Source organism: Choloepus didactylus, chromosome 2, assembly GCF_015220235.1.
Source record: "Choloepus didactylus isolate mChoDid1 chromosome 2, mChoDid1.pri, whole genome shotgun sequence".
In the NCBI taxonomy this organism is placed as follows: domain Eukaryota; kingdom Metazoa; phylum Chordata; class Mammalia; order Pilosa; family Megalonychidae; genus Choloepus; species Choloepus didactylus.
The window spans coordinates 83935707-83960664 of record NC_051308.1 but is presented as its reverse complement, the minus strand read 5'-3'; the positions used below and the strand labels follow the sequence as shown (position 1 = coordinate 83960664).

The 24958-nt window shown below is 36.0% G+C and overlaps 1 protein-coding gene across 3 annotated transcripts in view; it reads left to right on the top strand.

Moving 5' to 3' along the window:
- The window catches only part of TDRD5 (tudor domain containing 5), a 122524-nt gene that overhangs the window by 19027 nt on the left and 78539 nt on the right, over positions 1-24958 (top strand). For all 3 annotated transcript variants that reach the window (XM_037812807.1, XM_037812803.1, XM_037812799.1), the window contains 2 exons: positions 3329-3412; positions 13534-13590. In XM_037812807.1, coding sequence (XP_037668735.1) covers positions 3329-3412; positions 13534-13590 — 141 coding nt within the window. The remainder of the gene's footprint in view (positions 1-3328; positions 3413-13533; positions 13591-24958) is intronic.

Sequence of the window (24958 nt, the reverse complement as noted above, 5' to 3'; positions counted from 1 at the left end):
AGTGTAGAGAATTTGAAATACAGAGGAAAATAAAAATTGCATATACTTTCATGACCTAGAAAAATTGACATTGTTTTTCTTTTTGTAAAATAGAGATCCTTCTGCTCCTTAGTTTGTGACCTGCTTTTTTTCTATCATAAGTGTACATTGTGAATATCCACTTTGTTAAATATTCTTCTGCAACATAACTGTTAACAGTGGTATGAATGTGTCATAATTTATTTAGCTAGTACCCTAGATTGGGCATTTAGGCTGTTTCTAGTTTTGCTATTAAAAATAAACTTGTGATGAAAATCCTTGCTCAAATTTGCACAAATCTCTATTACTCCTCCTGAGGAGTAATTTCTAAAAGAACAACTGCACCTTTATGTTTTTTCATATCTATAGTTAGGTTATCTTCCATAAAATTTGTTTCAGTAATAAAGTGTGTGAGTGTGCGTCTTCAGATCTTTGCACCTAATACTCAATATGACTGGACACTACTCCAGAGAACCCTTCCCAACTCTCCCTTCCCACGAACCTCCAATCTAAGTTAGGTCTCCTGTTGCTTTCCTGACACCTTCAGGCATATAACCCTTTCATGACACTGTGGGTTTCTTCATCATATTTATCAGAATTGTAATTACATATATATTTGTTTGTTTCCTATGTCTCCCCACACTAGACTGCAAGTTCCATGAGAGCAGGGATCATATCTAGTTTATTTAACCCTGAATATTCAGCACATAGTACTGTGCAAGCACAGAGATGTGTTCAGTACGTATCTGTTGAATGAATAAATAGGCATCATTTTCTCAATTTGATAGACAAAGAACTATATCCGATCATTATTGTGTATTTATTAGAGGTTGAACTTTATGCTCTGATTGGCTACTTAGGGTTACTTTTTCTGAAGCCTAGTCATATCTTTGTCCATTTTTCTGAGGCATATATCTTTATGGCTCAAAGTTCTTGGTCCCATAGGCTGCTATATCTGAATACGGCCTATTCTTTCTTTGTCACTTTCCTTCTTTATTTTTGCCCCTGTATTAGAATCTCTTGTTCACTTGATTGATTGCCCATTTTTTGTGTTTTGGCGAATAGGCATTTGAGATTGAAAGCATTGTTGAAATTGGGGTCTCCTCTTGACTCCTTTCCTCATGTCAGTCACTGATTACCTCCCAATCTTACTTTCCTTTTCCACCTTATAACTTACCTATATAATTATCTAGACCTTTTTTTTTTTTATTAAATTCAGTTTTATTGAAATACATTCACACACCATACAATCATCCATGGTATACAATCCACTGTCCACAGTATGATAACATAGTTATGCGTTCGTCACCACAATCTATCTCTGAACATTTTCCTTACATCAGAAAGAACCAGCACAAGAATAAAAAATAAAAGTGAAAAAAGAACATCCAAATCATCCCCCCATCCCACCCCATTTGTCCTTTAGTTTTTATCCCCATTTTTCTACTCATCCATACACTAGATAAAGGAGGTGTGATCCACAAGGTCTTCACAATCACACTGTCACCCCTTGTAATCTACATTATTATATAATTGTCTAGACCTTTTTTTAAATTGCTCCCACTACATTTTGTTTAAAGTCAGCTTAAGAGGCATGATGCTGTCACGGTGACCTTTTTTTTTTAGTCCCCTGAAAAACTTAGCACAGTAGGAATTTAATAAACTGTTGAATTGACTCTTCAAATTATGGGATCATAGTGGGATTTGAAAAATCAGTTATTTATAGCTACTCTTGTCATTCACTGGGAGAGCCTTAGGGAGTTTGTCTCATGGCAGATACGGAAAAAGTGTAAAGAACATTAAGACAAAGGGCTGAAGCCTTTTGTGAAAAGTAGTGATGTAATCTTAGGTATCTAATACTCCCCTTCCCAAATCCACATGGAAATGCCCAAGAAAACATAAAGGTAGGGAAAAACCTCCTCCTAGAAGCTATGTAGTCATTCACCTCTAAAACTTTTAGGAATTCATGCCTAGATGTGGTGTCGGTAGCAGTATGTGAAAAGAAGAGTGATGAGCTCCCCTGAGGGACAGACAGTCCTGCCGGCATGGGCACCCTGCACCAGAGGGCGGGGAAGTGTTGCCTTGAACTTTCACATGAGCCAGACACCATGAAAAGCATTTTTTATGACTTATTTAATTTTCATATCAACCTTATAGATGTCAATATTAGCTCCATTTTTTCAGATGAGGAAACTGAGTCCTAAGAGATCACACAGTTTGTTAGTAATGACAGGCCCAGAGACAGTAAGAAGAAAGACCAAAAAAAAAAGTTTAGAAGGGAAAAATATTAATATTAATAATTATTGTGTTTATATGACAGGATTTGGATAATCTATGTTTTTCTTTATACCATTGTGACTTCTCTAATTTTCTTTTTAAACATTCAGTCATCCTTTTTAGTGACTTGAGTGAAAATAACTCTAGGCTCTATCACTCCACTTTAATTCTTCACAGCCATGACAATTCGCTGGGCCTTGTTTATCTGGAAATGCTCCATGCTGTCTTCTCTGGTCGTAACCTCCTGTACTTCACCTTATTTTTTCAGTAATTCCCATACATCATCTTTTTACCTTATTGGGAGCTCAATGCCATTGGCTTCTCTCTACAAAAATCTCCAGGCCCCTGCTGGCTTAACTCATGCCCCTCCTATCTTAACTGCTTACATATTGGAGCTTAGATTATCGTCCATTATTTCCACAACTTTATTTTCCTACTTTTGTACTTTTTCAGGTGTCTGACCATTCTTCCTTTTTCCTTTTACTCTTAGGAGTGGGACTTGCTTCTTACCTCACAGAGAATACTGAAGCCATCACACAGTAATTTTCTCCATCTCCTGCCTCCCCCTTTACAGAACCTGTCTATATCCCTGCTGGCTCTTTTCCTTCCCACCCTTTAAAGCCAGTCGTTCCACCAATGCTCATACTCATTCCCACCTCCCAGGGACCTCCCACTGTCCCCTCCCTTCCTCCCTTCCCTGTATTAGGCATTCACTAAATATGCAGTTAATACACACTGGATATTTTTATAAACAGAAGAAAATAACAAAACTAGATCTAATTGTTACAGAGAATGTAATCACCTTGGAAAATTCCAGGGTGTTTAGTTTCATGTACATTCCATCGTCTCTCAATGTATTTTATATGGTATGAAATGTTACAGTGCTTCTCTTACTTTTCTGAAGAACAGTATTTCTTCCATTTGATTGAAATATATTTCCTTTGAAAAATGTTTTCTTTACATCCTGCTTATATTTACTTTGACTTTTTTTTTTTTTTTTTGACTGTGAACTTTTTTTCCCTTTTTTTCATAGCTAGAGAACACATTCAAATCAGTTATTGCCCAAATTGGACCTGGAGGGACTATCAATCCAGAGATAAAACAGAAGATAAAATTTGTAAGTATTTTCTGTTTCTGGGAAAAAGATAAGAATAATTAATTATTCATTTAGATACCATTTGTGGTTATGTTTAATTTGCTTGCTAATATTTATTAATTTTATATTTATACCTGAACTTTTCAAATATACTGCAAAAAGAGTGGCTGTTCTTTTAGGAATAGAGGATAAAAATGCAGTAAATTACTTCTAAAAATTTTAAATGGTGTCACAGTTATTTTTAAAATGTAAATAAATGCTCTCTTCTCCCATCTTCCCCTCACTGCAATAAGTCACTGTTAACAAGCAGTCCAGTATTTTTCCAATACCAATTTTATATACATGTATGTTGAATGTTATTGTAAACAGTACATGGTATCTTTTTATGTTGATGTTCCATATTTCATTTATGAGATCCATGGCTGATTAACACTTGGGTTGTTTCTTGCCTCGGCTGATTTAAGAAATGCTGCAGTTAATATCTTTGTACACTTACTCAGAAGTGCAATTTTCAAAGGTATTGCATATTTTAAGTTTAATTAATGATAATTTGCCCTCTAAAAGGTTTGAACAAATTTACATTCCCACTGACAGTGAATGAGACTGCTATGTCTCTGCTTCCCTCCAAAGATTAAGAACTATTACTTATCCAACCATATGGTTTAATTTATGCCTCTGGTTTATTATAATTGAGCATCTTTTCATAAGCTTAGTAGCCATTTATATTTCTCCTATGAGTTGCCTGTTTGTGTCCTTGACCTTATATATTACTTTGCCTTATTAATTTGGAAGAGCCCTTTGGCTGTTTTGGTATTCATTTGCTTTATCCTTTGTATTAAAATGACAGCCCTTCTTTCCAAGGAGGAAGTAACATTAGTCCTGTTTCTTAAATGCCTACAAGATAAGTTTTTGTTGCCTGTTAATCATGGTGAAGCTTATGAAAAGAGAACTATAGGTTTTTCTATGGCTAACTTTTCATATAAATTTGGTGTGTTGCTGCATCATATTCACTGATTACTAGGAAGCCTTTCATATGGGTCTTTTTACTTTTATTTTGTTACCAATGGTACAGATTTTATATCATCATCAATTGGGAATAATTCCCTAAGCACTGATTTGTAAGTTAACACTTGTCCTCTGCAATATAACTACTTGCATTAGCTATTTGTGGAATTTGACAACCTGGCCTTTTTTTTTTTTTTGTAAGTGGGAATTTCTCTACCTAGGCTTTTTTTTAAAGTGGGAATAATTTATTTTTATTGAGGTAAAATTCACTTAACATAAAATTTACCATTTTAACTGTTTTAAAGTGGATAATTCAGTGACTTCCAGCGCATTCTCAATGTTGTACAGCCATCACCATCAAATTACAGAAATTTTCATCACCCCAAAAAGGTACCCCATATCCATCAAGCAGGCACACCCTATTACCCTTTTCCCCAGCCCCTGACAACTACTAGTATTGGCTTTAAGTGACTATGGATTTGCCTATTCTGGACAAGTCATATAAATGGAATCCTATAGTGTGTGGACTTTTGTAGCTAGTTTATTTCACATAACATGATGTTTCCAAGGTACCAAGTTGCAGCATGCATTAGTAAATCATTCCTATTTATAGCAGAATATCCCTTTCTACGGATATACCATATTTTGTTTATCCATTCATTAGTAAATAGACGTCTTAGTTGTTTGCACTTTCTGGCTATGGTGATAATTGCTACTATAGATATTTGTGTACAACTTTGTTTTCAATTCCTGGGTATATATTTCAGATTGGAATTACTTGGTACGGTATATAATAATCCTTTTAATATGCTGCTGGATTGCGTTTCCTGGCATTTTGTTAAGGATTTTTGAAAGTGTACTTGGTAGGGTCACTGGTCTGTAGTTGTCCTTTCTGGTGCTGTTATTGGTATTAGGGTAATATGGGCCTTACAGAACAAGTTAGGAAGCATACCCTTCTCTAGTATTTAGCAATTTGAGAAAGATTGATTTTTTTGATAGATTCACCAGCGAAGCCATCTGGTCCTGGACCTTTTTGTTGTTGGAAGGATTTGATTATCTGTTAAAGACCTATTCAAATTTTCTAATTCTTCTTGATTCAGTTTTAGCTGTTTGTTTCCAGGACTTTGTCCATGTCATCTAGGTTATTTCATTTGATGGCATACAATTGTTCATAGTATTCTCTTACACTCCTTTTTTATCCCTGTCACTGTCACTAAGTAATGTTCCTACTTTATTGCTGATTTTAGAAATTTGGGTATTCTTTTGTTCTTGGTCAGTCTAGCTAAAAGTTTGCCAATTTTGTTGATCTTTTCAAAGAACCAATTTTTGGTTTCATTGATTCTGTTTTCCTATGTCATTTATCTCCCCTCTAAGCTTTATTTCCTTCCTTCTGCTGGCTTTGGGTTTGCTCTTGTTTTTCTCGTTCATCAAGATGGAAGGTCAGGTTATTGATTTGAGATTGTTCTTCTTTAATGTAGGCATAGCTACAGATTTCCCTGATCATTGCTTTTGCTTCATTCCATTAGTTTTGGTATGTTTTGTTTTTATTTCTGTTAACCTGAAAGCATTTACTAACTTCTTTGATGCACTGCTTAAGAGTATATATTTTTTAACTTCCACATATTTGTCAGTTTTCCTTCTATTAATTTCTAATTTCATTCCATTATGATCACTGATAATACTTTAAGTTTATTGTCACATTTTGTGGCCTAACATGGTCTATCTAAAATGTCCCATGTGCACTTGAGAAGAATGTGTATTATTGTGTGGTTGGATGGAGTGTTCTGTTAGATCTAGCTGCTTTATATGTTATTCATATCTTCTACTTCTTGGTTTATCTTTTATCCAGTTCTATCCAACAGAAAATTAGAGTGTTGAAGTTGCCAAATACAACTGTTATTTTCCCCTTCACCTATCATTTTTGCTTCATATATGTTGAGAGTCTGCTGATAGATATGTTTATAATTGTTATATCTTCTTGATGGATTGACCCTTTTATCAATAGATAGTCCTTCTTTATATCTTACAGCAATTTTTGCCTTAAGGTCTACCTTGTGTGATATTAGTATGGCTACTCCAGTTCTCTTTCAGTTAGTGTCTGCATGGAATATCTTTTTTCATTCTTTCACTTTCATCACATTTGTATCTTTGGTTCTAAAGTGAGTCTCTCATACACAGCAATAGTTGACTCACGACCTAGGCTCTTTTAAAAAGAAGTTTTATTATATTTAAATGATTGTGAAAAGACTTCTTAGCTTTGAATAAAATCAATAAATTTTATACCCAGATCCCTATCTGAAAAATGTCATAGGAAAAAATTAATTTTAAATTATTCTCTTGTGGCTTTGGCATAAAGTTGAGATTTTTTTTCTCTCTGTAGCTATGTCATTAGACTTCTGATACTGCAGAAACAGAGGTGTCTACAAATGTGAATTAAAAATAAGTTTCAGCACTCTGAATTTTTTGTGGTAGATGGCTGCAAATTCTTTGAGACTTCTCCCTCTGTGGGATGGAGTCTAATTCTCTTCTCCTTGGATCTCGCTTTAAATAATCAGCTTGACAGATAGTAATGGTGTTTCAGTACTTCAGAGGCCAGGTCATAAGGAGCCTTATTGCCTCTGCCAAGCCTCTTGGAAATCTTGATCTTCGAGCCCTAAGCCACCTGTGTTTGATTCCCGTTTCTTCCCAGTGATTGTTTAGGGGAAATCCTGTGCTACCATAAGAGAGGTTTCCTATCTCCATACATGCATGTCCAGGAGTTCTGCCAGAAAGTGGTAGAGGTAAGAATGAAGCAAGGGAGTTGGGTGTGCTGGCCTGCCTTGCTGCCTCCAGGGATTATATATATTCAAGGAGTAAAAACAGCAAGGGGCATAAATAGGTAATTATGAAAGCAGAAATGCATATGTCCAATAAACACATGAACTAAGAACAGATTATCTCATTTTGCTTTTCAGTTCAGCAAATATTGGAACTACTTACAGTTACCATCTTTGGTGAGGGTATTAGAAATGGGAAAAGTCTTTTTTAGGGAGTCTGGAAATACTTTAAAATTGAGACTGTCCTTTTATAAATGTCCTGAGGTCATCTCTGAAAATGGTTCACTATTCTCTTGACCTAGAAAACCCCACAAAATCATGCAAATCAGGAGGTTCAAATCTTCGTGTTCACTTTAAGAACACCTAAGAAACTGCTCAGGCATCAAGGATATGCATATTCAAAAAGCCACCAAGTATCTGAAAGATGTCACTTTACAGAAGCAGTGTGTGCCATTCTGTCTTTACAACGGCAGTGTTTGTAGGTGTGCCCTGGCCAAACAGTGGGGCTGGACGCAGGGTCAGTGGCCCAAAAAGAGTGCTGAAGTTTTGTTGCACATGCTTAAAAATGCAGAAATTAATGTTGAACTTACAGGTTTAGATGTAGATTCTCTGGTCTTCGAGCACATCCAGTTGAACAAAGTCCCCAAGATGCGCCACCTTACTTAGAAAGCTCCTGGTCAGATTAATCCATACATGAACTCCCCTTGCCACATTGAGATGATCCTTACTGAAAAAGAGCAAATCGTTCCTAAACCAGAAGAGGTGGTTGCACGGAAGAAAAAGATACCCCAGAAGAAACTGAAGAAACAAAAACTTAAGCCTTGGGAATAAATTTATCATAAAATAAATGCAAATTAAAGTTAAAGCAGAAAAAAAAATTGAGGTGCATATATTTCTCACCTAGCAATAATGTTATATAAAGTTTATTCCAAAGAGATCACTAAGCAAGTGCCCAGTGATTTTTTTTATGATGTTCAATATGACATTATTATATGGTAACCAAAAAAGTAGAGAAAAATTAAATATTCATTGATAGAGAATTGGTTAAATTATCCATCCAAACTAGGGAATGTCATGCAGTTTGGTTAAATGGCTTATGTATATCTATATATTTCACATGGAAGTATCTCCCTGACATATTGTAGGACTTTAAAAACAGGTTATATGCCAAAGCTAGGCATATGATTGACTTAACCTTTCAGGTATTGTTATTTGAATAGGTCAAGTGCCTAGCCTCACCCACCTGCCATCTATCCCTCTCCCAGCCCAATTGGTAGCCCTGGCCAAGGAAAACTAGGCCTCTCCCATTGCTCCTGGCCCACCTTGGCTATTCATTGGCAGCAGCTCTTCTTAAGTGGAGCAGGTAACTTGATTGCTTGTTAGTAAATTGCACATGGAGCTGTTCCTACCCACAAGGCTGACTGACCTCTTGAGGACTGGAGTGGGCTCTAATGCTGTTTGGGCTTAGGCTGAGCCCTGACCCTTGCATGCATTCTGCTTTCACAAAGAAATGTTCCCAGCAGTGGTGGCCAACTGGCCCCCCTATCTCTGGGCTAGAGCACTTGCCTGTGTTAGCCAACACTATCCTCAAGGCCCCAGGGCGGAGAAGGGCAAAGTCCCCTAGTAGGTTATCGTTAGCACCCTCCACCCCCATCTCAGCTGCTGCCCTCTTTCCAAGGCCTTGCATGGAAAGATCTATTAGCTGTTGTCCAAAACATTCCTCTTTGGCTCCTAATGTTGGCCTCTGCAGGCAGCAGTCTTTGTCCAGGACCCCATCAGGGAGAGGCCAGGGAGGCTGAGCCCTGACTTTGACCTGAGACGAAGAGGAGCAAAGCCACCATCAAGGCTGGCCCTTGCCCCTCAACCCTATATAATAAAAGGTATGAGCCCTCAACTGACTCCTGTAGCACCCTAGGACAGGACTGGGACCAGTCATTTGTCTCCAGGGCAAGTCCTTTCTCTTCCTCCAATATTTGGAAGTATTAAGTTACACTTTAAAATGTATTTAAGAGATTTCCAATAAATTTTTTTTCTGTTAAAAAACACAGGTTATAGAATAGCATGTTCATCATTATCCTTTCATATGAAATCATAAGGGTTGTGTGTGTGTGTATGCATGGAGGCATCTTAACATGTTTTCTGAAAAGCAGCAATGACTGTTTCTGGGTCATAGGCTTTTTTTTTTTTTTTTTTTTTTTTAATTTTTATTGAGATTGTTCAGATACTATACAATTATCCAAAGATCCAAAGTGTACAATCACTTGCCCCTGGGTACCCTCATACAGCTGTGCATCCATCACACTTAATTATTGTTCAATTTTTAGAAACTTTTCATTACTCCAGACAAGAAATAAAGTGAAAGATGAAAAAAGAAAAGGAAACTCGAATCTTCCCCTATCCCTAACTAACCCCCCTCAATTGTTGACTCGTAGTATTTGTTACTGTTTATGAAAAAATGTTGAAATACTACTAACTGTAGTATATAGTTTCCAATAGGTATATATTTCTTCCCTATATGCCCCTCTATTATTAACTTCTAATTCTATTGTCATAACATTTGTTCTGGTTCATGGAAGCGATTTCTAGTATTTGTACAGTTGATCATGGACGTTGCCATCCATAGGATTCAGTTTTATACATTCCCATCTTTTGACCTCCAGCTTTCCTTCTGGTGACATATATGACTCTGAGCTTCCCCTTTCCACCTCATTCACGCACCATTTGGCACTGTTAGTTATTCTCACATCTTGCTACCAACACCTCTGTTCATTTCCAAACATTTAAGTTCATCCTAGTTGAAGATTCTGCTCATACTAAGCAACCGCTCCCCATTCTTAAGCCTCGTCCTATATCTTGGTACCTTATATTTCATGTCTGTTGAGTTTACATATTATAATTAGTTCCTATCAGTGAGACCCTGCAATAATTGTGCTTATGTGTCTGGCTTATTTCACTCAGAATATTGCCCTCGAGGTTTTGTCATCAACCCATTTTTTTTTTTTTATTATGGTTTTGTTCACTCACCATACATTCCATCCTAAGTAAATAATCAATGGTTCTCTGTATGGTCATATATTTATGTGTTCACCACCTTCACAACTGTCTATATAAGGGCATCTACATTTCTTCCACAAGGCAGGAGGGAGAGTCAAAGAAGGTAGAGAGGCAAAAGAAAGAGGAAAAAAAAAATGACAGCTAGGAAGCAGCAAAAGGAAAAATAACTTTAAATCAAAGTAGAGTAAAGAATCAGACAATACCACCAATGTCAAGTGTCTAACATGCCTCCCCTATCCCCCCCTCTTATCTGCATTTACCTTGGTGTATCACCTTTGTTACATTACAGGAAGCATAATACAATGATTCTATTAGTTGCAGTCTCTAGTTTATGTTGATTGCATCCCTCCCCCAATGCCTCCCCATTTTTAACAGCTTGCAAGGTTGATGTTTGCTTGTTCTCCCTCGTAGAAGAACATATTTGCACATTTTATCACAATTGTTGAATACTCTAGATTTCACCAAGTTACACAGTCCCATTCTTTATCTTTCCTCCTTTCTTCTGGTGTCTCACATGCTCCCAACCTTCCTCTCTCAACCATATTCATAGTTATCTTTGTTCAGTGTACTTACATTGCTGTGCTACCATCTCCCAAAAATTATGTTCCAAACCACGCACTCCTGTCTTCTATCACTCTGTAGTGCTAGTATTTCCTGTAGGGCAGGTGTCTTGTTCACAAAGTCTCTCATTGTCTGTTTGTCAGAAAATATTTTGAGCTCTCCTTTATATTTGAAGGACAGTTTTGCTGGATATAGGATTCTTGGTTGGCGGTTTTTCTCTTTCAGTATCCTAAATATATCACACCACTTCCTTCTTGCCTCCATGGTTTCTGCTGAGAGATCCGCACATAGTCTTATTAAGCCTCCTTTGTATGTAATGGATCGCTTTTCTCTTGCTGCTTTCAGGATTCCCTTTATCTTTGATGTTTGATAATCTGATTATTAAGTGTCTTGGCATAGGCCTATTCAGATCTCTTCTATTTGGAGTATGCTGCGCTTCTTGGATCTGTAATTTTATGTCTTTCATAAGAAATGGGAAATTTTCATTGATTATTTCCTCTATTATTGCTTCTGCCCCTTTTCCCTTCTCTTCTCCTTCTTGGACACCAATGATACATACATTATTGTACTTTGTTTCATCCTTAAGTTCCCAGAGACGTTGCTCATATTTTTTCATTCTTTTCTCCATCTGCTCCTTTGCGTGTAGGCTTTCAGGTGTTTTGTTCTCCAGTTCTTGAGTGTTTTCTTCTGCCTCTTGGGATCTGCTGTTGTATGCCTCTTGAGATCTGCTGTTGTATGTTTCCATTGTGTCTTTCATCTCTTGTGTTGTGCCTTTCATTTCCGTAGATTCACTAGTTGTTTTTTGGAACTTTCGATTTCTGCCTTATATATGCCCATTGTTCTCTTTATAGCCTCTATCTCTTTTGCAATATCTTCTCTAAACGTTTTGAATTGATTTAGCATTAGTTGTTTAAATTCCTGTATCTCAGTTGAAGCATGCATTTGTTCCTTTGACTGGGCCATAAGTTTGTTTTTCTTAGTGTAGGTTGTAATTTTCTGTTGTCTAGGCATGGTTTCCTTGGTTATCCAAATCAGGTTTTCTCAGACCAGAACAAGCTCAGGTCCCAGAGGGAAGAAATATTCAGTATCTGGTTTCCCTGTGGGTGTGTCTTAGAAAATTGCTCCACCCTGTGATGCTTCAGGTCACTGTGCTTTTCTGCCCAGCAGGTGATGCCTGTTAGCCTATAATTCTTGACAGTATAAGGAGGTATGGCCGTGTTCCCCCAGGCTCTGGGTCTGGTTCTGAATGGAAAGGGCCCCACCCCTTTCCTCTTAGAGCAGATAGACCCCCTAGGGGGAGATCATTAGCATTTCAATGGTCTCTCTCTCTGCTTGTGCTGTCTCCACCCTTCTCTGAGTCACAGCCCTGGAAACTGAAAATGACTGAGGCTTTCTCCACTGAGCCAAAAAAGAAACAGATGGTCCCCTTCAGACCTAGTCCAAGGCACCCCTCCAGCTCTCCAAAGTCAGTCGTCACCCAAAGCCTCTGTCTGTTTTTTGGGGATTCGTACCTATAGTGAGCAGTTCACAGTCACTACTTAAAACCCCAGTTGGAGCTCAGCTGAGCTATATTTGCTTGCTGAGAGAGAGCTTCTCTCTGGCACCACAAGGCTTTGCAGCTCAGGCTATGGGGGAGGGGGTCTCATGACTTCGATCCGCAGGTTTTACTTACAGATTTTATGCTGTGATCTTGGGCATTCCTCCCAATTCAGGTTGGTGTATGATGAGTGGACGGTCTTGTTTGTCCCCCCACAGTTATTCTGGATTATTTACTAGTTGTTTCTGGTTTTTTGTAGTTGTTCCAGGGGGACTACTTAGTTTCCACTCCTCTCTATGCTGCCATCTTGCCCAAGCCCTGGGTCATAGGCTTTTGCAACAACTTCTACTTTATGTTTTTTCTAAAGCTTGATTTAGAATTTTTTATACGATATGTATTATCTGGAAAAATCTAGGAAAACACAAAGCTCTTTATATTCTGTTGAGATAGAGCAACTCCACTTCTAGGAATTTATCCTAAAATCATTGGATAAGTGTGCAAAAATGCAAGTATGAAAGCATTTGTCACAGCATTTATAATGGTGAAAAATAAAAAACAGCCATAAATAGAGGATTGAGTAAATAAATTTAGGTATATTGAATATTTTTAAAAATGTGTAGCCAATAAAAATGTTGATTCATATTTACTGACATGGAAAGATGTCTGTGGTTTAATATGATATTAAAACATTGGCTATGGAACTAACAACCTTAGTTTTAAAATTAAGTACAGATATCTTTAAGTTTGTATGGACAACAATGGCTATCTTCGGTTATTTTCTCTTTCCTTACATGTATTTTCCAAAGTTTTCCGTAGTGTCCATTGTATTTCTTTTGTAACATTTAAAAGCTTGATACTGTGCTGTAAAATATTTATTTATTTTATGTTTGGCTGAGCTAAAGAAATGTAGGAATTTCTGGAACATATATGTTACAGTAATGTGCAATAACTATTTCTCGGCTCTGGAAATTTCGGAAATCACTGTCTTGTTGATGTTCTAAAATTGGGAACTGATTTTTAAAAAATTAATATAATGTGAATATAATTCATTTGATAATGCTGTTTATTTTTACCCTTGTTACTGTTTATGCTATAGTATCTGTATGTTGATATTTTGTCACCGAGCATCCATTTGTGCCTATTTATTATATAAATTTTCTCTGTATTAGGTTGTATCCAGGTTTCCAGAAGGTTTACTTATATCTAAACTGCTTGGAGAGTTTGAGGTGAGTGTTTTCTTTTTCACCAAGTATGATTTTTTTCATGGCTTATGTTTCTCGTGATAGACAAATTTTATTGCTACTCCATGGATCCTCCAAGTCCATGACCTAATACTTAAGCATCTTGCTTTGTATTTCACTGTCTTTTTCTTTATTCTAATATTAAATTTGTGATCTAAAGGAGTTGTGAATTAGGGTCCTTAACAAATACTTGATTATGCATAGGAAGGATATTTTTACCACTTACTATTATAATATCATTAGAATAAAGATTATTTTTAAAGTTTGACAATACCAAGCGTCATTGGGGATGTGGAGAAACATCATACACTGCTTGTGGGATAAAACCACTTTTGTGAGATAAAACCACTTTGGAGAAAACGTTTTGGAGTATCAAGTAAAGTTGAAGGTATGCATCCCCAATGATCCAGCAGTTCCGCTTCTACATATGTAGAAGAAATCCTTGCACGTGTGCATATGAAGACATACATAAGGATGTTCATTGCATTATAGTAAAAAACTGGAACCAAATATAATGGCCATTAATAGAAAAATAGATATGTTAATTGAGATTGACATATTTATATAATGGAATAGTATGTAGGAGATAAATAAACTAGATCTGCTCTGCAGCATGGAGCATTTTTGAAACCATAATATTGAGTGAAAACATCAAGTTGCAGAATGATAATTCAGTTTATACCATATATCCAATTTAAAAAAATAGTGGTAAGACCTGTACATGTTAGCTATGTGCCAGGCTGTATTCTGAGTGTCTTTCCTATAGTAATTCATCTGATTTTCTGACCCTTAGTTCTCTGTGCCTCAGAACTAACTTCCCTAAGGGTCAGATAGCCAGTAATGGGTAAAGCCAGGATTTGAACCTGGGAAGCCTGGCTTCGGAATCTTCGCTATCAACTATTGTGCCATGAAAACTGTAGTATATATGCAGATACAAACACGTATCGTGAGATACTGTAAAATATGGTTAAGATTTATCACCTCTCTGCTGTTTCATAATGATATATAAAATGGGGATAATAATAATAATACCCACCTCAGAGAGCTTTTGTGAGGTTTAAATACTTAAAGCACTTAGAACAGTGCCTGACACATAATAATTGTTCAATAAATGCTCATTGATAGTAGAAGAAAAAGAATAATTAAATTTGGATATGGAAGATAACACACTCACCCTTCAGATACTAATGGAGAAAACTTAAGTTCACATTATTTTTAGGAAATGAATCTTTTAGAATCACAAAGTTTATTTCAAATAGGCCCTTATGGAGAAAGCTAAAACAGAGAGTCTTACTGTTTTCTGAATTAACAAGTAAAGTCACTTATCTAGTAGTGAAGTTAAAGAATAGTCTGTGAGTAAAAGAATGTGACTTAATTATCATAAAAATTAATGAGTAAATTCAACCTCCTGTGCCAGAATTGCAATTCCAAGTGAACAGTTTTATATTATAAACATGTTAGCCAATGTAGCTTTCTGTAATAAAATCCTTAGAGTTAAAGTTACAAGTCAACCATCTTGGAGAAATTAAAACAAACTCTTTAATGTTTCAGGAAAGCTTTTTGCCCTTCTTAATAAACAGACTTAGGCAGAAATTCATCTTTATGATTAGAAATATAGTAAGCATAGATTTAATTTCAATTTTATGTGAACTTGTAGAAACATTTGCTAACCCTTTATTTACTCAATGTGATATAATGGCTACCTGTGTGATTTGTCCTCTTAAAATACCTAGTTCAGTAGTATGCCATTTTTTCAAGATCCTTTATTAAATTGCTGACTGAACAGGATGATAGTTCAATGACAGCAGAGTTTTTATATCTTCCATAAGCTCCACATAAAAACAGAGAAATTAGATAGCAAACTAACAATCCATGGACAATATTACAACAAAATTAGGTAGTATACCTTCCATGTGCTCCATGAGCAAGTGTATGGGGAGGTCACCACCAACAGCCACAGGATCTTTGCATCAGCATCTGTGCCATGGGGAAACAGACGCAAGGGAGCCAGTGTCTGAGGGATTTGGGAACAAAGAACTACAAAATATCAAACAGGCATTTGCTGGAAAATTCAGCAAGCCATTTTGTGAACAACATCTGAAAATGGAGGATATTTTGACATTATCTAATAACAAAGAGTGGTAGGGGTTCATGGTAAGACTTGAAGGAGCTGGAGCACTAAAACCCTATGAATTCTTAAACTGGACAGCTAGAGCTCCCTTCTAGACAGGGATATACGCTAAGAAAATCTGATCAGGATGGAGTTAGTAGAAACAATAAAAAGGGAAGGTCCAAATATAACTCAAGGGAAAAGAGCTAGGAGATCTCAAATACAAGCTACTGTATTTTTAACAATATGGGAATAAAATAGAAGTCTGCAAAGCAGAAAAACCATCCAGAGTCAGAAATTCTACAAATTATGAAAACTAGTTTGACATAAAATGAGAAAAAGAATAGGATCAGGGTCAAATTTCATACATTGTTGAAGGAAAAAAGAGAATAAGGAGCAGAATAACATATTTACAAATAATGAAAACATGCCAGAAAAAAATGATCCCCGTACAGATTAAACCCCAAAACTGCTGTCTCAAAAAGACATGAGACATTAAGAAAGTGATATAAGACATGAAAGAACAGCATAAATCTGAGTTAAAAGAATCTGGAAATGAAGTGACGGTACTTAGGAAAGAATTAGAAATAAAAGAAAATAAGAAATGAAGACTAAACTACAATGAAGGATCATAAGAATTTAAAAAAAAAAACCATACAATTCACCATTATTACATGGAACTTTGTGTAGGAAGTGAGACCTGGTAGGTTTGTGTAGGTTAAGGTGCAATAGCGACACATCCCAAAGTAATTTGGGCAGAGAATAAAAATATATATGCAGGGCCCTCCTGAGGAGCTGGGGGGAAATGTGGAAGTGTTGGACTTCCTCACCTGGATTGTTGCTGATGTTCTCACAAACATTGAGGACTGGTGGTTTGGTATGCTGAACCCTCTATGCTGGGGCTTGCCCTTATGAAGCTCAGTTCTGCAAAGGAGAGGCTAAACCTGCTTAGAATTGTGCCTAAGAGTCTCCCCCTGAGTACCTCTTTGTTGCTCAGATGTGGCCCTCTCTCTAGCTAAGCCAACTCAGCAGGTGAATTCACTGCCCTTCCCCCTTCATGGGGTCTGACTCCCAGGGGTGTAAATCTCCCTGGTGATGCAGGATATGACTCCCAAGGATGAATCTGGACCCAACATGGTGGGATTGAGAGCATCTTCTTGACCAAAAGGGGGGTGCAAAATGAAACAAAGTTTCAGTGGCTAAGAGATTTCAAATGGAGTTGAGAGGTCACTCTGATGGGTACTCTTACTTACTATATAGATAACCTTTTTTAGGTTTTAAGATATTAGAATAGGTAGAGGTACATACCAGAAACTATCAAACTGCAATCCAGTTGCCTTGACCCTTGAAGACGATTGTATAACAATGTAGTTTACAAGGGGTGACAGTGTGATTGTGAAAGACTTGTGGATCACACTCCCTTTATCCAGTGTATGGACGGATGAGTAGAAAAATGGGGACAAAAACTAAATGAAAAATAGGGTGGGATGGGAGGGATGATTTGGGTGTTCTTTTTCACTTTTATTTTTTATTCTTATTTTTACTTTTTCTGGTATAAGGAAAATGTTCAAAAAATAGATTGGGGTGATGATGCACGACTGTAAGCTGGTTACTGTGAACAGTTGATTGTACACCATGTATGGTTGTATGATATGTGAATATATCTCAGTAAAACTGAATTTTAAAAAAACATACAATAGATCATGCCTAAAGGAGAATGGTAGGTATAAAGGAGCATTTGAAAAATTAAAAAGAAATGAATGAGGCACTAGGGATTCATGGGGTGAAAGACTCTTTCTCTGAAATTTTTGAAGTCTAGTGAGGTATGCAGGCATGCAAATAAATTGTTAAGGCAGTATTATGGCTGAGTAACTTATGTTAGAATAATCCTATAAATAACTATTAAAAACTCTGGACAGAATATTTAAAAACCACTATCTGAGGGAACTAGAAATTGACCAGAAGCTTGCAGAAACTGGAGGAGTGTCCGCACCTGGAAGAGGGAAAGGCACTGGGCAAGTTTCCCTTTTTTGTGTGCATGAATTTTGACCTGAGGCCAGGCCATATCTAGTGCTGGGCATTGGGAACTTGGGTGGAAATCAACAGCTTTACTGACTTGAGGAACCGGAGAATGGATTTTAGGGCTACCAAACAGCTGAGAACACAGGAGAAATCTTGTAATGAAGAAGATACAGCACTAAATTCTGTGTGTAAACTCTGCCCAAATCTCTGGTTAATCCTTGAGCTTTTAATGCTTATATTAGAAAAGAAAAAAGGTATAAAGTTATATTTGATCCATGATTCCACTGTAAAAAGCTTAAAAATAAAGAGGAGCAAATAAAATAAAAATAATAAGAAAGGAAATGATAAAGATAAGAATAGAAATCAGCAAAGTAGACAACTATGTGCTTGGGGCACACGCAAAGCAGCCAGCTAAGGCTAAAAGAACTGAAGTGATTTCAGTTGCTCCCCACTATAGGGAGACAGATTTGGGGTTTAATTTCAGCCAGTTAACTCACTGCTAGAACAAAGAAAAAAGTAATGCTCTGCAAAGGAGTATAAAAGATTCCAGTCTCTGTAACATATCTGTCACGATGTCCAGGATACAAATAAAAATTACTGGATATGCTAAGAACAGGAAAATGTAACCCTTGGTGAAGAAAGAAACAATCAATGGAAACTGACCCTGAAATGACACAGGTGTTGAAGTTAGCAAACAGGGGTTTTAAAGCATGTTAAAAGACATTTAAAAATACGTTTGGACAAAAAACAGATGAGATGTCTCAGTGGAGAAAAAGGAACTATAATAACAAATGATTTTTCCAGAATTGAAAATAAAAGACCTGAAATAAAAAATTTGCTGGAAGGTCTTAACAACAGGTTAGAGATGGCAGAAGAAAGCATCAGTGAACTTCAAGACAAATCAGTAGGAATTATGTAATCTGAAGAACAGAGAGAGAAAAAAATGCAAATAAATGAACAGAATCTGGACCTGTAGGAGGACAATATAGGTCTAGTATATGTGTAATTGGAGTCCAAAAAGGAGAGGAGAGAGAATGAAAGAAAAAATTTTGAAAAAAAGGCCAAAAATTTCCTGAATTTTGTGGAATAAGTTTACAGATTTAAGAAGCTCAGAAAACCTAAACAGAATGAACATACAATAAAACATACGTAGGCACATCAGGGTCAAACTGCTGAAAACCAAAGATAATTAGAAAATTTTGGGAGCAGCCAAAGAAAAATAACGCATTGCCTACAGGGAAACAGTAAGACAAGTGATGGCTGCCTTCTCATCAGAAGTCAGAAGGCAGGCCAGAAGACAGTGGTATATTTTTTAAGTGCTCAAGGAAAAATATACTCTTGACCAGTATTCTCTATCCAACAATAATACATCCTAAGAATGAAGGTAAGATAAAGACGTTTTCAGATCATCAAAAATGGAAAATTGATTGTAAGCGGAACTGCACTGTAGGACACACTAAAGAACATTCTTCAGGCTGAAGGGAATGATACCAGTTGGAAATTTGTATCTTCAGGAAGGACTGAAGAACACAGGAAATTGAAAATATGTAGGTACATACATGACTGTTTTCTTTTATCAATTAAAATGTATGATTGTTTAAAGCAAAAATTATAACTTTATATAATTGGATGTATAGCCTGTAGATGTAATACATATGAAAGCCATAGCATAATGCGTTGGAGAGACAGAAAATGGAGCTAAGGGTTGCCAGCTTCTTATATTTTACACGAAGTTGTAAAATAGGAAGACTGCAATAGCTAAGGATTTATATTGTAATATGTAGAACAATAAAAAGTACAAAAAGTTATAACTAAAAAGCCAATAGGTAAATTACAACAGAATTGTAAAAAATGTTGAGTAAGTCCAAAGGAAGACAGGAAAGGAGGAACAGAGATACAAAATGCAAGATGGGACTAACAAATTAACAGCAAAATGACAGATATAAATCTAATTATATCAATAATTACTTATTGTAAATGGACTAAATACTGAAAAAGTAAATGAAAAAGGAGGGTACAACTATATGTTATCTACAAGAAACATACTATAAATATAAAGACATAGATTAGTTGAAAGTAAAAGATGAAACATACACCATACAAAGACAATAAGCATCAAAGAGCTGAAGTGGCTAAAACAACATCAAATAAAGCAAAATTCAAGAGACAGTATATCATTAGAAATAAAGGGACATTTCATGAGTATAAATGTTCAAGTCTTTAGGAAGACATAGTAGTGATACGTGTATTTATCTAATAACTAAGGTTTAAAATAAGTGAACTAGAGATTGACAGCATTAAAGACAGAATTATATAATTCCAAAATTATAGTTGGAGATTTCAATACCCCTTTTCCAGCAATCGACAAAATTACTAGTGAAAAAAAAGGACATAGAAATCTGAACAGTACTGTCCACCATCTTGATCTATTTGACTTGTATAGAACACTGTACCCCAAAACTGCAGAATATACATTCTATTCAAGTAAACATGGAACATTCATCAAGATAGGCTGTATAGTTGTCTATAAAATATGTCTCAATAAATTTTAAACACTGAGATCTTACAGAGTATGTTCTCTGATTAATATGGAATTAAATTACAAGATACCTAAAATTTAACCCTCCGTATTTAAATAACAAGAGAAATTAGAAAATATTTCTAACTTGATAATGAATATGCAACATATAAAATTTGTGAGATGCAGCTAAAGCAGTGCTCAGAAGGGAATTTATAGCTTTAAATGCTTATGTTAGAAAAGAAGAAAGGTAAAAATTCACCATTGATCTAATAAAGTTCTACCTTAAGAAGCTAGAAAAAGAAGAGCAAAGTAAATGAACACTAAGTGGAAGAAAGGAAATGGTGAAGCTAGGATTAGGATGTCATAATCCTAATCAGTAGGATTAGGAAACAATAAAATAGATAACGAGAAAATTAACAAAGCCAAATGTTGATTCATTGAAAGATCAACAAAATTGATAAACCACTAGCTAGTCACATCAAGAAAAAAAAAAAGAAAGGACAGACACATATTTCCAATATCAGGAAAAAAAAGAGATTATACCATTATAGATCCTGTAGATTATAGAAAGACAATAGGAAATATTATGAACAACTTTATGCCTATCATTTGACAACTTAGATAAAATAGACAAATTCTTGGAAAAACACAAATTACCAAACTGAGGCAAGCATTTACTAAGGAATCTATGAAAAACCTATGAGAAATAATAAGTGATTTTAGTAAGGTCAAAGATGCAAGATCAGCACACGAAAATCAATTGTGTTTTATATACAAACAATAAACAATTAGAAAATAAATTTTGAAAGTTTTGTTTACAATAGTGTCAACTTAAGTACTTATAAATTGAACAAAAAGGTAAGACATCTACACGAAGAACTGCAAAACATTACTGAGAAAAAGAAAGCCTACATAAATGGACAGATGTAATACATTCATGGAAGAGAAGACTCAATATTATTATTGATTTATAGATTCAGTACAATCCCCTTCATAATTCCTACAGCTTTTTGTAGATATTGACAAGGGGATTCTGAAGCTTGTATGGAAATGTAAAGGACCAAGAATGGCCAAAGCAATCTTGAAAAAGAACAACTAAATTACTTATACTTTCTGATTTCTAGACTTACTGTGAAATATAAAACTACAGTTATCAAACCCATGTGTTGCTGAAATAAGAATAGACATATTCATGTATCTATCTTTGTAGGGTATACATAAAGAGACCCACCTACATGCATTTAAGTGATTTTTGACTAAGGTGCCAAAGGAATTCAATGGGGATAGGGAAGTCTTTCAACAAATGATGCTGGAAAAACTATATCCGTAGAGGAAAAAATGAACCTTGACTCCAACCTTATGCCATACACAAAAATTTATTCAAAATGTATTACAAACATGAATGAAAAACTAAAAGTTTAAAGCTTCTAGAAAAAGGCTTAGACTATAATTACAACTTGGGCATAGGCAAATATTTCTCCTTTTTTTCTGACACATGAACATTTATTTAGGGCTTGCTTACACAGTGGGATGTCGGTGTAGAGATCATGACAGCTCTCTCTCGCCGGGCGGGTACCGCACTTGCAGGGAAGTTGACCATGCCACAAAGTTTTCTTAGGGCAACGAAAGTAATAATCATCTAAAAGAAAATTGTTACATTGGACTTCATTAAAATTAACTTTTAGTATTCAGGAGACCTCATTTTAAAAAGAATAGGCAGGCCACACACTGGGAAGACACATTTACAATCATACATCTAAAATAGGACATATCCAGAATATGTAAAGAACCTTCTATAACTCCATAATAGAAAGCCAAACAACTCAGTAAATAAATGGAAAAATATTTGAACAGAAACTTCACAAAGGCAGGCATATGAATGATCAATAAGCACACATGTTGGTGAACTCTAGTACATTGTTGGTGCAAGTATAAATTTGAACAACTAATCTGGAAAATGTTCTGCACAATTTCTTATAAAATTAAAAAATACACATTTAACCGATGACCCAGAATTAAACTAGATATTTACCCAAGACAAATCAAAGTATATGTCCCAAAAAAGACTTGTACAATAATATTTACACAACTTTATTCATAATTCTCAAAACTGGAAACAACCCTAATATCCATCAATGGGAGAATTAATAAAGAAATTGTGATATGTTTGTACAATGAAATATTATTCAGAATTAAAAATAAACTATTCAATTAAAAATAAACTGATACATGAACCAACATGGATGAATCTGAAAACACTTGCCACAGAAATAAGTCTCACGCAGAAGGTATATAGTGCATGTTATCTTTTATATGAAGTTCTAGAATAGCCAAAGCTATTTAGTGGAAAGAAAAATCAGAAGTGTTGTGTGCCTCTTGGGGTGACTGGGAAAGGGGAAGAACTTTCTGGGGTGTTGGACATGTTCTGTATCTTGAATAAGAGATTAAGTTGCATAGGTCTGCATTTATCAGAGCTAAATGAATGGCAAACCTAAGATTTATGCATTTCACTCTATGTAAGTTTACATTTAAAAATCTAACAGATAATGATGCAGGTCACTTTGAAACATAAAAAATACAACAAATTGATGGGTGGGTAGATGATAAAGCAAATATAGCAAAATATTAAAAACTGTAATCTTGGTGGTGGGTATTCACTGTCCAATTCTTTTTTTCTCTCTGAAAATTTTTATATGAAAATATTAGATTAAAAAAAACAAGAAAAAGTAAACAGTATTCAAGAGAATGTAACAAGTACTGAAAACAGGCAAAGAATAGCCAGCATATGCATTCTAAAATCAAAGAAGGGAACAGAACAAATAATAAAAACTATAATTCAAGTAAATTTCCTGAAATGGAAGATTTGAAACCACATATTAAAAGAACATACTGCATATCAGTATATCAACCTAGAATGACCAACACCAAATTACTGGACTTCACAGTAAAAGATAAAAAATCTTTTGGGTGAGAATCTAAGATGGCAGCATAAGAGGAGTGGAAGCTAGTTAGCCTCCTGGAACAACTAATAAACAACCGGGAACAACTAGTAAATAATCCGGAATAACTGCGGGGGAATAAACGTGACCGTCCACTCATTATACGCCAACCTGAATTGGGAGGAATGCCCAAGATCACAGCATAAAATCTGTAAGTAAAAACTGTGGGTCCAAGCCAGGACCGCCTCCCCCCACAGCCCAAGCTGCAAAGCCTCATGGTGCTGGAGAGAAGTTCTCTCCCAGCAAGTGAATATAACTCAGCTGAACTCCAACTGGGGTTTTAATTAGTGAGTGTGAACTGCTCACTACAAGGTACAAATCCCCAACAAGCAGACAGAGGCTTTGGGTGACAACTGACCTTGGAGAGCTGGAGGGTCGCCACGGACTAGCCCTGAAGGGGACTTTCTGTTCCTGTTTCAGCTCAGTGGAGAAAGCCTCAGCCATTTTCAGTTCCCAGTGCTGTGACCCAGACAAGGGTGGAGATAGCACAGGCAGAGAGACCATTGAAATGCTAATGGCCTCTCCGAGGGGTCTGTCTTCTCTAAGAGGAAGGGGGTGGGGCCCAGCTCTACCACTCACCTTCCATTCAGAACCAGACCCCAGAGCCTGGGGGAAAACAGCCATGGGCCATACCGCCTCACACCAGTCTGGAATTACAGGCTGTCAGGCACTACCTGCTGGGCAGAAAAGCACAGTGGCCTGAGGCATCACAGGGTGTACCAATTTTCTAAGACACACCCTCAGGAAAACTGGATACTGAATATTTCTTCCTTTTGGGACCTGAGCCAGTTCTGGTCTGAGAAGACCTGATTGGGGTAACCAAGGAAACCATGCCTAGACAACAGAAAACTACAACCTACACTAAGAAAAATGAAGTTATGGCCCAAAGGAGCAAACTTACACTTCAACTGAGATACAGGATTTGAAACAACGAATAATAAGTCAATTCAAAAAATATAGGGAAGATACGCAAAAGAGCTGAATTGTGTAATGAAAACACTGGGCATACATGAGATAGAAATTGAAAGTTCGAAAAACCAACTGTCTTTATTTTCTGGAGTAATGAAAATGTTCTAAAAATTAAAAAAAAATAAATCTGTTGATGGATGTACAGCTGTATGATGATACCATGGGCAGTTGATTGTACACTTTGGATCTTTGGATAGTTATATGGTATGTGAACAATCTCTCTTTTTCTCTCTCTCTCTCTCTCTCTCTCTCTCTCTCTCTATATATATATATATATATATATATATATATATATATATATATAAAATCCTTTGGGTATCTAAACAAAAAGACTGCCTTATAAGGGAAAAAAGTTAAACTTTTTCACAGCAGTGCTTTGTGCTAGAAGAAAAGCAAGTAACATATTGCATATATTCAAAAAAAGAAGTATGAGCCAAGGATTTTAGAGCTAACAAAACTGACTTTTGGGTATAAAGTCAGACAAGCTAATACCACTGTGCAGGAATTCAAGAATTGTTTTTCCTGTGAGCCGTTCTTGAGGAATCTGCTAGTCAATTAGCTTCAAATAACCAGAATGATTGGAGAGACATCGACAAAAGGACAGTGGATGCTACTTGTAGAAGTAAGGCCAGACGAGGGTTAAAAGGGAAGGAATATGGAATATAACAGCTATATACTTAGGCAATGTAGATAAAGTATGATTACATAAAATGGGGGAAGGAGAATGGGGTA